Here is a 15,116-nt window from a genome sequence, read left to right as displayed (position 1 = left end):
GTTATAAACATCAACCCACAAATCCCATCGTCATATATTTTTCAATAACAAATTGCTTACAACGTGGTTTCCACCTTGCAAAATAAATTATGAACATCTTATTGTTTATTCGCCATTCAACACCTTCGTATTTAAGTGACAAAATCACTTTTGTTGTATGATTAGCAATTAATTTTTATATCTTAAAAAGATAAAAAAAAAATATTGAGCCCTTCATGGTTAGACTATTTATAAATGCATTCCTTCGCTCTCTTCTTCAAGCCCATAGCCTCTCTCTATTCCGTACATCCACAGTTTCGTATTTCAGATTTGTAATTTCACCACAGTACGTGACCTCGCATGATGTCTTATCCCCCGACAATAACTATCATGTTTATGTTTCTTCAAGTTGTCCAACGTTAAATCTTTCTCTCGAAATACACCAGACCCTTTCCTTTTCTGAGTCTTGGTAACATATATATTATAACCACTGCTTTGACTTCTAACTTAGTACTGAACCTGTTAACTTGCAGCATAAGCGAAGAGGAAAGGATGTGGAGGCTGAGGATAGGAAAAGGAGGGGGTGATCCTAACTTGTTCAGCACAAACAACTTCGTCGGCCGGCAAACTTGGGAGTTCGATCCCGGTGCAGGCTCTCCTCACGAGCTGGCCGAGATCGAGCAAGCCCGGAGAAAATTCTCAAAGGATCGGTCTGAATTCAAGGCTAGTGCTGATCTCCTCTGGCGGATACAGGTGATTGTTTGCGAATTACATATATATATACATATATATATATATATATATATTAAGATTTTCCATTTGCACGCCTCTAAATGTTAATATTTCAACAGTTTCTAAGGGAGAAAAACTTCGAGCAAAAGATTCCACGGGTGAAGGTTGAAGATGCCGAGAAAATCACGCATGATGTAGCCGAAACGGCGCTTAGAAGAGGGGTTCACTACTTGGCGGCCCTGCAAGCCGGTGATGGACACTGGCCTGCAGAGAATTCGGGACCTTTGTTCTTCCTCCCACCTTTTGTGAGTTCAACTTCAACTTTTTAGTTATCTTTTGGAACACATTCCATACATGAATGATAATCAATGAAAGGAAAATATATTTTTTTTCACAGGTTATATGCCTCTACATTACCGGGCATATGGAGCAGATCTTCTCTCCTATGCATCGCCAAGAGATCTTACGTTACATACACAACCATCAGGTACTTATTCATCGCAAAAACATTCAAAAACGGATTTCAGTTTATTGAGCTCTTTTAGTTACCATATCGACATTTTCGTTGTAGAATGAAGATGGTGGGTGGGGAATAGCTGTTGTAGGCGACAGTGTTATGTACTGTACTGTTCTTAATTACATCTGTATGCGAATTCTCGGGGTGGCACCTGATGAAGATGCTTGCGTGAGAGCTCGGAAATGGATTCTAGACCATGGTGGCGCGACATACACACCACTTATCGGAAAAGCTTGGCTCTCGGTACGTACAATTCACAATATATATTTAAACTCCTGCAAAACGAACCCGTTTGTTGAGCTAATTGATATCATGTTTCACACTAATTTGTTCTTTCTACTCTTCTAGATTCTTGGAGTGTATGAATGGTTAGGCTGCAAACCGATGCCACCTGAGTTCTGGAGTCTTCCTTCGTTTTCTCCTATCAATGGAGGTTTGATAAATGATAACGATGGCTTCTTTCTCATATAGTTCGGTTAAACTATGAGGTTACATTCTGAAAACTATTTACAGGTACAATTTGGATATATTCCCGGATCGTCTTCTTGCCCATGTCATACTTATATGGTCGAAGATTTGTCGCTTCCCCGACTCATCTCATTCTACAGCTTCGGGAAGAGCTTTATCCACAGTCCTACGATAAAATTGACTGGAAGAACATGCGCCATCGATGTGCAAAGGTAAATCGACACAACAAGTGAGTATATATATATGTTGGAGATCGGTTAATCGACATCATAAAAGAGTCTCGGATACTTGGCTTTTCTGCAGGAAGATCTCTACTGCCCTCACTCCTATGCACAGGAACTCCTGTGGGACAGTGTTTATATTCTAACCGAGCCTTTTCTAACCCGTTGGCCCTTCAACAAGTTGATACGACAAAGGGCTCTTCAAACGACAATGGACATCATTCATGATGAAGATAAAAATGGCCGATACTTGACGGGCGGATGCACGGGAAAGGTAATGAACATCAATATTCTTTATCATGTATGTCTGAATATATGCTAAATATTCTTCTCTTCTTGGACAGCCTTTGTTTATGCTTGCCGCTTGGGCGGAAGATCCGAATAGCGATAGTTTTCAGAAACATCTTGCTCGAGTCCCGGATTTCATTTGGATGGGAGAAGATGGAATGAAAATCCAGGTCAAGCTTGATAGCTTTGCGTAATTAAACAAAATTTGACGGCTTTTGCGTATTGAAAACTCTAATGAACACTCAAGTTTTGTTATTGATGTGTGTAGACAATTGGTAGTCAAATATGGGAGACGGCTTTAACGCTTCAAGTCTTGCTAGCAACTGATTATGCAGAAGAACTGAAAGAAACCCTAATAAAAGGATATGAATTCTTCAAGAAATCTCAGGTTGAGAAAATATATTATGATTCTTAATTTAGTCGATATATATATATATATATATATATTACCTAATATTAATGTGTAACACGTTTAGATGTTTATATATATAGATCACAGAGGATTCTTCGGGAAAATATCCAGCAATCTTCCGTCGCATCACGAAAGGCACGTGGACATTTTCGTGCCGAGATGATGGATGGCCGGTTTCTGATTGTACCGCAGAAAGCTTGAAGGTTTGAGCTTTTGCTTTGTTTCGGAGATCTTAACAATAAATATAAAACGAATGGCGTGCCGTAGAATATATGCTTTTCGTGCGTCATGCAGTGTTGCTTAATCTTCTCGGCCATGCCATTCGAGATCATCGGCGAAAAAATGAAACGAGAGAGACTATATGATGCTGTTGATTCAATTCTCTTGCTACAGGTAAACCCAATGGAACCAAGAAGTTTTTAGATTACACACATCATAATAGTTCCAGAAGTGTTGTTATGAAGCAAACCAGTGTTACTGATCTCTCATGGTTCTGAAATACTTGTAGAGCAAAAACGGAGGCATGCCAGTGTGGGAGCGAGCGAAAGGGAAACCATGGATGGAGGTACAGTTTTTTGCGTCCTTATCGGTAATTTGCTTAAGATACAGATTTACAAACATCAGATACCCTTTACTATTCAGCGCCTCAATCCAGTGGAGTTCATAGAAGATGCAACTTTAGAACACGAGTGAGTCGCCTTCACATGTTCTGTCTCCTTTTTCTTTCTTTATAAAGAATCTTCAAAATCTGTAAACTCAAAACACTTGGAATTTCAGGTTTGTCGAATGCACATCCTCAGCAGTTGTGGCGTTTGTCCTTTTCAAGAAATTGTTTCCAAACCACAAAGAGAAAGAGGTTAAAGGGTTCATTAGAAATGCAGTTAAGTACATCGAAGACAAGCAATTGCCCGATGGTTCTTGGTACGTTTCTCCTCAGTTAATTTATGGCTCAGTGAAACCACAATGCCTACAACTAGCTGAAGACGTTTGAGGCTTCGTTGTAATACAATCGTGTATATGTGTATGTGTGTGTATGTACGTATAGGTACGGGAATTGGGGTATATGCTTCTGTTACGCTACGTGGTTTGCCATGCGTGGACTCGTTGCTTCTGGTAAGACTTACCAAAACTCTGCAGCTATTCGCAAGGCGGTTCAGTTTCTTCTCGACAATCAAAACCCGGATGGCGGTTGGGGTGAGAGTCATCTTTCTTGCCCCAACAAGGTAACTTGTAACGTTCCTTCAGTTTTCAGCATATATATTCAACTCTGTGATTCTTAAAACAAGAAACAGATACAAAAAAAGTGTCTTTGTTGTTCCTGTAGAAATACATTCCTCTTGCTGGAAACAAGTCTAATGTGGTGAATACCGGTCAAGCAATGATGAGTTTGGTTCTTGCTGGTCAGGTTAGATATATATATATATATATATATATATGTTTAGGATTTGGATTATGCTTCTTACTAATGTTGGCTGAGATGTTACAGATGGAGAGAGACCCCACCCCGGTTCATCGTGCAGCTAAAGTGTTGATCAATTCACAGCTGGAAAACGGAGATTTCCCGCAAGAGGTGACTCTAATTTCGGCGACCAAAACACTCTCAGGCCTGTCGTGCCATACATTCTTGAAACAGCCTCAAGATTTGATCATACATATGGTTTGTTTTTTGGTCGCAGGAGATTATTGGGGTTATGAAAATGAATGTAATGCTCAACTTTCCGAGCTACAGGAACATTTTTCCGCTATGGGCGCTCGCAGAATACTCCAATCGCCTACGATTCATGCGTTCGAGTTCTGATTCAGGTCAAAGCGAATGAAATCGACCAAGAAAATGTTGTGTTTCATGTTATGTTCCTCCAGTGTTGGAGATGAACTTGTGTTGTTTTGTATTATGTAAACGAGAATAAAAAAAAGGTTGTGTGGATGTATACAGATTATCCATTCATCAAAATCATTATATTGCGAGGATTAATCAATTTTTTCAATGTGATAAACCCAGTAAAACATTTGCCAAACAAATGTTTCATTACCACATCTATCTGATGAATTCTCTACCACAGTTTTCTCATCTTAATACAATATATTTTATATATTGCAAATTATATAAAATTTTGTAAACCTTTCGTATATTGATTTAAAGCTTAGTTTATTTTATTGAAAAGCAAACGCCAAACCCTCAGAAACTTTAGAATCTATAGCTGAAATTTATAACCACAAAAGACAATCATTATCTTCTTCTCCGTTACGTAGATAGTTATTTTTCTTAGCGGGCATTTTCAATCTTTTGAAATATATTAGATTACCTAAAGAGAACCAAAAAAATTCGTAGATATTAATATACCATCCATGAAAACTCAATAAAATCCGGACAAAAAACATATGTACAATATGATGAAGAAAACCAAATTCTTCAGATATCAAACATGTAACTATAACAATAAAACAGAAGAGATGTGAAACTGAGTAGAAGAAAATATTCTATTATTCTCTCTTGACTTTTTCATATACATAGTTTGGGATATATTCATTTGGCTCTAAACGGCTACATATCTTTTATAAAATGGAAACACGATATTTACCCATAAAATATGAAAGTTAGTATATCATATTTGCTTCTTTCCTTGTCACGTGTTGATTGCATCCAATATTTTCTCATTTCCTTTTGTGTTGTTCGATCCACGTTGCATGTGCATGTTCGAGTGTTGTCCATCTTGCTCCGAGGGCTTCATGTGTTCTTCATGTTCTTCATGTCCGCTAACATATGCCACTTCGTGTTGGAAATTGGTTCAAGACCTGTTATCGAAGCTAAAGGTGGAGCTGGAGTTTCTCAAGTATTGGAGTAGTAATAGTTGTTGTCACGTTTTTTTCTGACACGTATTTATTCAACAGTTTTTATTTTTAGTGTTGCAGTTGTTTTATTAACTTCCATTAGTGTGCGGTTGTTGTTTTTTCGTACTTATGCAGAACTTTTGTATGTTTTTTATTAGGGAATGAAATCAGAAAATTGCAAAAAAGTGTGAGTTTTATTATTCTGTTTTCTGGTTTTGTTTCTTTGTTATGTTTCTCCGCAAAGCACAAACAAATCTGTTTGTTAAAGTTGTAGAAACATGTTTGGGTTGTATTTGTAGAATTTGTTTCAGTGGTATCTGAGCGTTTGTTGAATCTTTGAGAATTTGTGAAGGGAAATTCACCAAAAGCTGAAGGAAATGGATTAAGTTGAAGATTCATCTTTTGGTTTGAATCTTGCAGTCCTAGTTTATTATGGAGAAAACTATCAGATCTAAGCTGTCACGATGCAAGCATTTATGGAAGGGTCTGATATGTGGGAGGCTGTGGAAGCTGATTATGAAGTGCACCATTGGGAGCAAATCCGACAATTAATCAGATCAAGATTCATATGGAGAAGGTAACGAGGAAAGGTAAGGCAAAGTCGTGTCTCTTCTTAGTTGTTTCCTCTTCTATCTTCACAAGAATCATGAATCTTCGTTCAGCTAAGGAAATGTAGGATTTTCTTAAAACTGAATATGAGGGTGATGAGAAGATAAGAGAGATGAAGGTTTCAAATCTGTTAAGGGAGTTTGTGAGACAAGAGATGAAGAATTCAGAAAGTGTGAAGGAATATGTGGACAGATTGACAGCCATTGTCAATAAGGTAAGGATTCTCGGAACTCAGATCAATGATGATCGTATTGTGCAGAAGTTGTTGGTCTCAATCCCAGAAAATTATGAAGCAACCATTGCTTCACTTGAGAATACGAAGGATTTAGCAACTCTAAAGTTAGCTGAAGTTTTGAGTGCACTTCAAGCACAAGTGTGACACCTATAACCCGTATCCCGCGTTACGAGTTGTGTCACATGGACAATTAAAATAAAAACTCAATTCCAAAATTCAGCGGGAATTTAAAACTTTTCTTTTTCAGAGTTAGCGGAAGGTAAACATTCATACATGCATATATGATACATTATTTCTAGTTATAATTATACATAGTCAAGTGGTAGTAAAACATTATTACAAACCGTAAAGTCTACCACCGATATAGCACAAAACCGTTCCCCGGAATATAAGTGTATCATAGTACGTAATTATACATGATCGGTAGTGGTCAACTGCCCAGGTCTCCAATGTCCGATTCGCGTCTACTGTTGCTCACGACCTTAAACATTGCGTAACAACTTCCTAAATTAATTGCTTAGAGAGTGAACTCGGACGTAACTCAGAGTTCTATTCTAATGGAATCAGGAAAAGCAATACATATATATATATATATATATATATATATTCTAATAAACAGGAATCGAAACATGGAATCACGAGAATCATATCAGCAATCACAATCAAGTCTGTATGACAAGTCGTATGATGTAGTCCGTCAAATCGTCTCTACGCGCCTTTTGCGTAGGTAATATACTCTCCATGTGCATAACGTAACCACCTCTCTCCTCGGAGCAGTAAGTTATGAGCAAATTCGTGAAGTCCATCGAATTCATTCATACTTTTGACAGAAAATACACCATAGAGCACACAAAAAGAGGGAGATTATCAAGAGGCAAGAGATCAGAGCAGAAGACGGAGATTACGAAGCTAGAAAATCGACTAAGCATTCTTCCTTTCTTCTATTTTACGATGCTTGGTTGTATTGATATGAACCCCGTGTTGCTTTAGTGCTCTATGATGTACTGGTGTACGAGATTTCTTATGATACAGTTGATGTATTGACACTTTCTATGGTTTTATGGATGAGTGTTTGATTCATTACACGTTATGCATATTTTAATATGTTATGAAATCCATGTATTGTTATGAACAATACTAAACTCCCTAGTCATATATCATTGTGGAAATAATGATGTACTAAGACTAGTATGATATGTGATAGATGATCATAAAGATGATCATATGTATTGTGATCGTAGGTATTCGTTGGAGAACAGAATACTTTACTGACCCGCATGAGATTATCACATGGACTAGCGTCACGACTGGAATCTCATGTGACGGTTCCATGATTGGATCCTATGACATGAGATATCTACGGAATCCAACATGAGGAGTTGCGTACTTTGAATACGTCAAACGTCTTGTGTAACAGGAGGACTATAAAGGCGTGTATCAAGTACGACACGAATCATGAGCTGAATTGTAGATAGTCAAGATGAGATTTGTACCTCTCGTAAAAGAGAGAGATATCGTTGTGCCCCTTGTGGAAGCTAGACTGTAGAAATGTGTGGCCACGCTATAGACGAGCGTCGTCTATTTCGTACAGTCGAACTCAATGAACGAGAAAGCAGTCGAATCAGATAAGGTGACTTTTCCATACATTATGTTCGACATATGATATCGTAATACAAAAGGATCATCAACCTGATCATCACCGACGTTCGTAAGATCACGAGCAAACTCTATTCGAGATATGTAGTCATAGTGTCTTGATAGAGACCGCTTATGACTTGTATAACCGAAATAGAGATTCTGGGTTATACTGCTATATCGGATGAGCCTACAGGATCACATACATAGGAAAGGACAAATGCGCGAGAAAAGAAGAGAAATTCCCAGTGGAGCGGAGGCCAGACCGATTGGTCCAGACGCGTGGACCGATCTGTCTAGAGGTGACGAGAAAATGTTGTTTGGTTCAGAAAAGTTCCAGACCGATTGGTCCAAAGTCTGGGCCGATCGGTCCAGGCATCAGGAATTACTTATCCTTCTCTAATTACGGTTTTGGGTTAACTAATGCTTGTTGAACGCCTCCTAAAGATTAGATGACGATTTCACAGACTTTTTAAGAGGATTTTGAGATTGAAAAACCCAGAGTTAGATCCCTGAAATCCTTGCGTAAAGAAGAACGTGTTCTTCATTCCTTACAGACAAATTCCAACCGTTGGAATCCTTTCTGCCGTGTGGATACGTGTAGAGGGCGAGGTAATCTTTCTGCCTTTGTGATCCGATGAATACATCGATTGATACAGGCCCCGAATCGATTGAGGTAAGCGTTCTAATGTTTCTACAAAATCATGCATGCTAGGTTTTAGGGTTTCATAAAATTTTTGTTTTACATCCGTTGCGCTAATCCTAGAACCGATCTCTTAGGAATTAGATTCGCTCTAGAGATCCCAGGAATCCCAACAATTTCTTGTCGTGCTTGAGAACAATTCTCAAGTTACGATACCCGTATAAGAAGTTCGTCCCGGTCAACTTATCCTTCTCAAGGGTAGATCGCATCGTCAAACTTGGTACACTACCGGTCGACGCCATGTCCTACAGAAAAAGACAAAACACAACGAACAAAAACAAATACAGATTCTATCAATGATCTACTACCAGCTAGTCCATCACCAATCAATGACAATATAAATGCATTTACGAGCTATTCTTCCACAAAGAAAAACAACCCTATAATGATTTTCTATATGGGATTAAGATCCATATTTCACATAAGAATGACTTGTTACCCTCATCCTTATGCTATTTAGGTAGACATCTAATATCAATCATATCCAATGTGACTCTTAGATCATTTTATGAGACTATGATATCAAATATCATTGCATACTCGTCTCATCTGTACCGTTAAGTCTCAAGTCAGACTTGACAACTTAACCTAAGCTAAATCATATTCAAACTGTGGAAACCACGATTTTCCACCTCGCTTCACAAAGATAATCCGGCACGCTCAGCTTTGGCATGACCCGTGATATAGACGATCGATGGCTTGACAAGTGCTCTAGTAATAGAAGGTACAAGGTTATCATTACATAAAAAGAGATTTTTAAACCACACTTAGATCAAGCATCTACTTTCAAGCTATGAAAACCACCATTTCTCCATCTTGCCTCACCAAGATAGCTGATAACATGTATATATTGATATATTTTTGTATAAGAAATATATTATATTTAAGGAGATTTAAATCTTTATGAACGTTATTTTATATAGTTTTACACCGATTTCGATGTTTTCGATATTTTGCAGAAAAGATGGGGATTCGAACGTAGACGAGATATTTTCAAGGGGAATGAGTACGGAGTCAAATATAAACGTGTGCATATACTTATAGTCTATATATATATATTGTTTGTTGAGTATATATATATATTATATAGTTATATAAATATATATTACATATGCATGCATATATTTATGTATGTATATAATTATATATAGTATATCTATATATATGTAAGTATATATTATATATTTTATGTATATGTGATGTGTGTCTATATATATATCAATGCATATATATTAATAAATATTTATATATGTGTGTACGTATGTATATATGGTATATATATAATATGTACATGTCTCTCTATATATACCTACCTGATGTGTGTATATGAAATATGTATATGTGTGATATATATAATATAGAATAAAAAGGAGATAACGCGTACATGCATTCAAGTTGTCTCCTCTTTGTCCTTTTATGATAATTGTGTTCGACAACTTTTCCTTGAAATGCGCCATTCACACGACAAAGAAAATGACAGTCATTTCCCCATCTTTCCTTAAGAAGAGAAGCCAGAGACGAGCAAGAGGGATATTCGACATACAGATAAATGAAGAGAGAGTTTTAGACAATAATTTGGAGAGTTTTTCAAGTTCTTGAAGATTCAACGGGAGTTCATGGAGGATCAAACATAGGAGGACCAAGCTGCATAATTTATTGAGAAATCTCTTTTCCCTTACGCTTTGGTTTAATTATGAATTTCTGCTTGAATTTGTTCTGTGTAATTTCCATCATGTGTGAGTAAGTTTTCGTCATTGTAGGTTAGGGATTGAACGGGTTTATGTTAAAATCTTGTGTTTGAATTATCTTGAAATTTTGGTTTTACGGTTTGTTTTGGATGAACGAATCTTACTGCTATAAATCTTGCTGGCCACGTGATTTATTGATTTAAGAGTTAAAATTGCATAGAGATATGGAATTAAAACTCGGAAAGCGTTCTTTCGATTAAGCGATTTTCGCATCGAGAGATGGTTGCATCGCTTAGGAATTAGGATAACGCACTTAATAATCTTAGGAGTTTTAATTTATTTAGAACCGAGAGGTCGATAGATTTAAACTCCCGAGAAATGAGGTGAGGCTCGAGAGAGCCAATCTTTGTAAAACTGAACCTAAATTCCCGGATCCGTAACCATAGTTATTGAGATACATCCTTAGAATTGATTTTTTTTATATAACCCGAAAAATCCCGACACCTACAATGTTTTAATTAGATTGTGTTAAAACCGCTGTTTATATTTTCTTTAATTTGTGTTTACATTTAGTCATCTTCACCATCACCCAAAATATCGTCGTCGATCGAAACCGAGTAAATATGAAATTATCACTAAAAACCACATGTGTCCTTGTGTTCGACCCTAGAATACTACGATTGACCCGTACACTTGCGGTAGTTGTATCTAGGAAAATAAAACGAGATTAGATCACACCCTAGATCGACATCAAGTTTTTGGCGCCATTGCCGGGGATACAAACGGCTTTAGCGATACAATTAGGAAACTGTTCAGTTTAGGTCATTTTTTTCTCTTGTTCAATCTGTTCTTCACCTTTCCTCGTTGTTGCTCCATCCGTTTTGTACGCAGGATTTCTCCAGTGTATGACAAGGAGTGGTGGGTCAGAAAACCTAGTTCCTTTTGACCCTGAAATCGAGAAAACCGCCAAACAAAACCGAAAACAACATCGAGAGAGGATGGCAGAACACGGCGTTGTACCCGTACCCGGAGATGCGCATGTAAATGAAGAAACTTTTGCGCAGTACAATGCTCCAAAACATACTGAGCTCATGTCCGGTATACGGATGCCGGAGGTTGACATGACAAGATTCGAGCTCACTCCCGCCACTATCCAAATGTTGAGCGCCATGGCCTTCCGGGGTAGGCCGAACGAAGATCCCAATGCCCACCTCACGAGGTTCAAGATGATGTGCCGATCCATCAAGAGAGCCGATCAGGTAACCGAAGATGCAATCCGCCTGATCGCTTTCCCGTGGACGTTGATCGACGCAGCGCTCGACTGGCTCTATGAACTCGAACCGGATTCTATTCATACATGGATCCAACTGGAGAGCCAGTTCATGCAACGCTTCTTCTCCCCACACCGCACTCAAGCCGCCTTGAACAGTATCCACTCGTTCAAGCAAGATCACGGGGAGAGTTTGCACGAAGCGTGGAAAAGATACAAGGGCTATCAAAAATCGTGCCCTCACCACTGCCTCGATAAGAACTACCTGATTAACACATTTATCAGAGGTCTACGGCCGGATACCCGGATATTGATCCGAGCCGCCTGCGGAGGAAGTATTTCTCACATGTCCTTCACGGATCTTGAACAACATATTGATCAAATGGCGAGAGAAGAAGATTCTCCATTGGAGTCCGTGAGAGATATGCCCAGGAAAGATAGCGATTCTAAGTTGCAGCAGGTGCTAGACGAGCTCACCGCGCTAAAGACGAAACTTGCTAACGCAAGCTTTGTCTCATCCACTAGCACACCAGGCGAGCAACAGAGCGAGCTTGCTTTGTACGTTGTTGACAAAGGGATAGAAGATGTGAATTATGTCGCCAACAACCCCTATTCCAACACGTATAACCCAGGGTATAGGAACCACCCGAATCTCTCCTGGAGGAACAACAACGTTCTAAATCCTCAGCAGAACAACTATCGGTCAATGCAGAACCAGAACTAGCGGATTCCACCAGGATTCACCTTTCAGCCGCGGGCCCCACCGATGCAGAATCAAGGGCCGATTCAAAACCAACCATACAGACCTCCGGTTCAGAATTTTCGAGCACCCACACCTCCACCGCCACAACAAGACGGTGATTCGGAGATTAAGGCGATGTTAGCACAGCTGCTACAAGGACAAAAGACGCAAGAGACAGTGCTACATAGCCTGAAGATGGACCAAGAGGAGGTAAAGATTTTACAGGCGGGTCACTTCTAGACCGAGTGGGTCACTTCCCGGGAAGCCTGAGATCAACCCACGAGAGCACTGCAATGCTATCACCCTGAGAAGTGGCAAGCAACTTGAAGAGGTCACTTCACCGATGATGGAAAAGGGGCAAAGCTCCAAAGGCAAAGAGTCGTGAACGAAGAAGCTGAGGAAGTCTATGTTCCTCCACCACCAAGACCTCCACCCATTCCTTTTCCATCCCACCTGAAGAAGCACAATGAGGACCGACAATTCGCGAGATTTGCCGAGATGCTGAAAAAGCTTGAGATCACCATGCCTTTCACAGAAGCCATCCTGCAGATGCCGTCTTACACAAAGTTTCTCAAGGACATACTCACGAACAAGCGAGTCGTGGAAAAAGAGACGGTATCGCTCAACACCGAATGCAATGCGTTAATTCAACATGAATTACCGCCTAAAGAGCCGACCCAGGAAGCTTCTCGATACCCTGCAAATTGGGTAATGTCTCCATTGATAGGGCATTATGTGATCTCGGAGCCAGTGTTAGCCTTCTCCCACTATCGATATTCAAGAAGCTGAATGTGGGAGAGTTGAAGCCGACAAGCATGGCGCTCCAGCTTGCTGACCGATCGGTGAAATATCCCGCTGGGATATTAGAAGATGTACCACTTAAGGTGGGAAACTTCTACGTACCGGTCGACTTCATGGTATTGGACATGGACGAGGACTCAAGAGTACCGATCATACTTGGTCGTCCATTCCTTAACACCGCAGACGCAGTCATCCATGTGAGAGCTGGCAGACTGACAATGAAGATTGGCGAAGAGATAGTGGAGTTCACGCTTGATCAGAACCTCAAAAAAACCCTCTGTGATGGAGTCTTCGTACTTCATTGACATGATCGAAGTTTTGACGGATGAGGTATTTGGTCAATTGCAAGATCGCGATGCCCTGAAGATGATGCTCCTACACCCTGAGAAAACTGACAAGGAGCACATATGGACCTTTAGCCGAATCCTGGATGCACCCGACATACCCCCGATGAATCTATCAAGCTCCCTGATTCAGGCTATCCTGTCCTCTAAGGGTGACACCAATCTTGAGATCGCTGCCACTAACCGAGCCCAAGAATCCAAAGAGACTCCAATCATCACATCTTCGCCACTTAGACCCGACTGGAGTCGAGAAGATGCACCAGAAGTGGAACTGAAGCCCTTACCACAAGGGTGTTGGTTTAGTGCTCTATGATGTACTGTTATGAGCTTTATTTAGATACATTTGATGTATTGATACTTTCTATGGTTTTATGAGAGTATTTGATTCATTACATATTATTGCATACTAGATGTGTTATGAAATCCATGTATCATTATGAATGATACTAAACTCCCTAGTCTTGTGTCGTTATGGGAATAACGACATAATAAGACTAGTATGATGTGTGATTGATGATCATATAGATGATCATAGGTATTGGATACGATCACAATCATAGGTACTCGTTGGAGAACGGAATACTGGATTGACCCGCATGAGATTGTCACATGGACTAGCGTTATGAATAGAATCTCATATGACGGTTCCATGATTGGATCCTAAGACCTGAGATATCTACGGAATCCAACATGAGGAGTTGCGTACTTTGATTACGTCAAACGTCCTGCGTAACAGGAGGACTATAAAGGCGTGTATCAGGTATAAAACGAATCATGTACTAGATTGTAGATAGTCAAGACGGGATTTGTACCTCTCTAAAAACTGACGTTCGTAGGATCACGAACAAACTCTATTCGAGATAGGTAGTCATAGTGTCTTGCTAGAGACCGCCTATGACTTGTGTAACCGAAATAAGAGATTTCGTGTTATACTGCTATATCGGATGAGCCTACAGGGTCACACACACAAGAAAGGACGAATGCGCGAGAAGAGACGAGAAAATCCCGGTGGAGCGGAGGCCAGACCGACCGGTCCAGAAGGTCTGGACCGATCGGTCCAGCTAACCCAGACCGGTCGGTCTAGACGTAGACCGGTCGGTCCAGAGGTAACGCGTGAGAGTCACTCGGTCCGGAAATTGTTCCAGACCGATCGGTCCAGACATTAAAAAGCTCCAGACCGATCGGTCCAGGCCTTGACCGATCGGTCCAGACGTCGGGATTTACTAAACTCGCTCTAATTAGGGTTTTAAGGGGAATTAACTTGGAAAAACGCCTTCTAACTCTCTTGACACGATTTTCAGACCCTAGGGAGAGGTTTGCAGGTGAGAAAGCTAAGAGAAAGATCCCTGAAACCCTTGCGCAAAGAAGAAAGCGTTCTTCAGTCCTAGCAGACAAGTTCCAACCGTTGGAATCCTTTCCGCCGTGTGGATACGTGTAGAGGGCAAGCTATTCTTCCTGCCTACAGTGATCGGACGAACACATCAATTGATACAGGCCCCAGATCGATTGAGGTAAGCGTTCTAAAATTTCTACAAGATCATGCATGATAGGTTTTAGGGTTTCATCAAAATTTTTGTTTTACATCCGTTGCGCAAACCCTAGAACTGATCTCTTAGGAATTAGATTCGCTCTTGAGATCCCAG

General features: G+C 39.9%; 2 protein-coding genes across 2 annotated transcripts; both read left to right on the top strand.

The window, feature by feature from the left end:
- The first annotated feature begins 281 nt into the window (after positions 1-281).
- On the top strand, positions 282-4,574 carry LOC104818549 (seco-amyrin synthase-like). Its single transcript, XM_010548167.1, has 19 exons — positions 282-325; positions 513-732; positions 831-1,016; positions 1,109-1,198; positions 1,283-1,471; positions 1,577-1,661; positions 1,742-1,908; positions 2,000-2,191; positions 2,262-2,375; positions 2,474-2,593; positions 2,698-2,820; positions 2,912-3,010; positions 3,126-3,182; positions 3,260-3,306; positions 3,395-3,538; positions 3,663-3,840; positions 3,942-4,022; positions 4,104-4,187; positions 4,294-4,574. The coding sequence occupies exons 2-19, from the start codon at positions 532-534 to the stop codon at positions 4,432-4,434; spliced, it is 2,298 nt and encodes a 765-aa protein (XP_010546469.1). The 5' UTR covers positions 282-325; positions 513-531; the 3' UTR covers positions 4,435-4,574.
- A 7,778-nt stretch (positions 4,575-12,352) lies between these two features.
- LOC104818551 lies at positions 12,353-13,434 on the top strand. The gene is made up of 3 exons (XM_010548170.1): positions 12,353-12,557; positions 12,660-12,969; positions 13,056-13,434. Exons 1-3 carry the CDS (start codon positions 12,353-12,355, stop codon positions 13,432-13,434), a joined length of 894 nt encoding a protein of 297 aa, XP_010546472.1.
- Positions 13,435-15,116: the final 1,682 nt, after the last annotated feature.

The sequence above is a fragment of the Tarenaya hassleriana genome, unplaced genomic scaffold (genome assembly GCF_000463585.1).
Source record: "Tarenaya hassleriana unplaced genomic scaffold, ASM46358v1 Cleome292, whole genome shotgun sequence".
NCBI classification, from domain to species: Eukaryota; Viridiplantae; Streptophyta; class Magnoliopsida; order Brassicales; family Cleomaceae; genus Tarenaya; species Tarenaya hassleriana.
The sequence above is the reverse complement of the archived record's forward strand: the minus strand, read 5'-3'. Positions and strand labels throughout refer to the sequence as shown.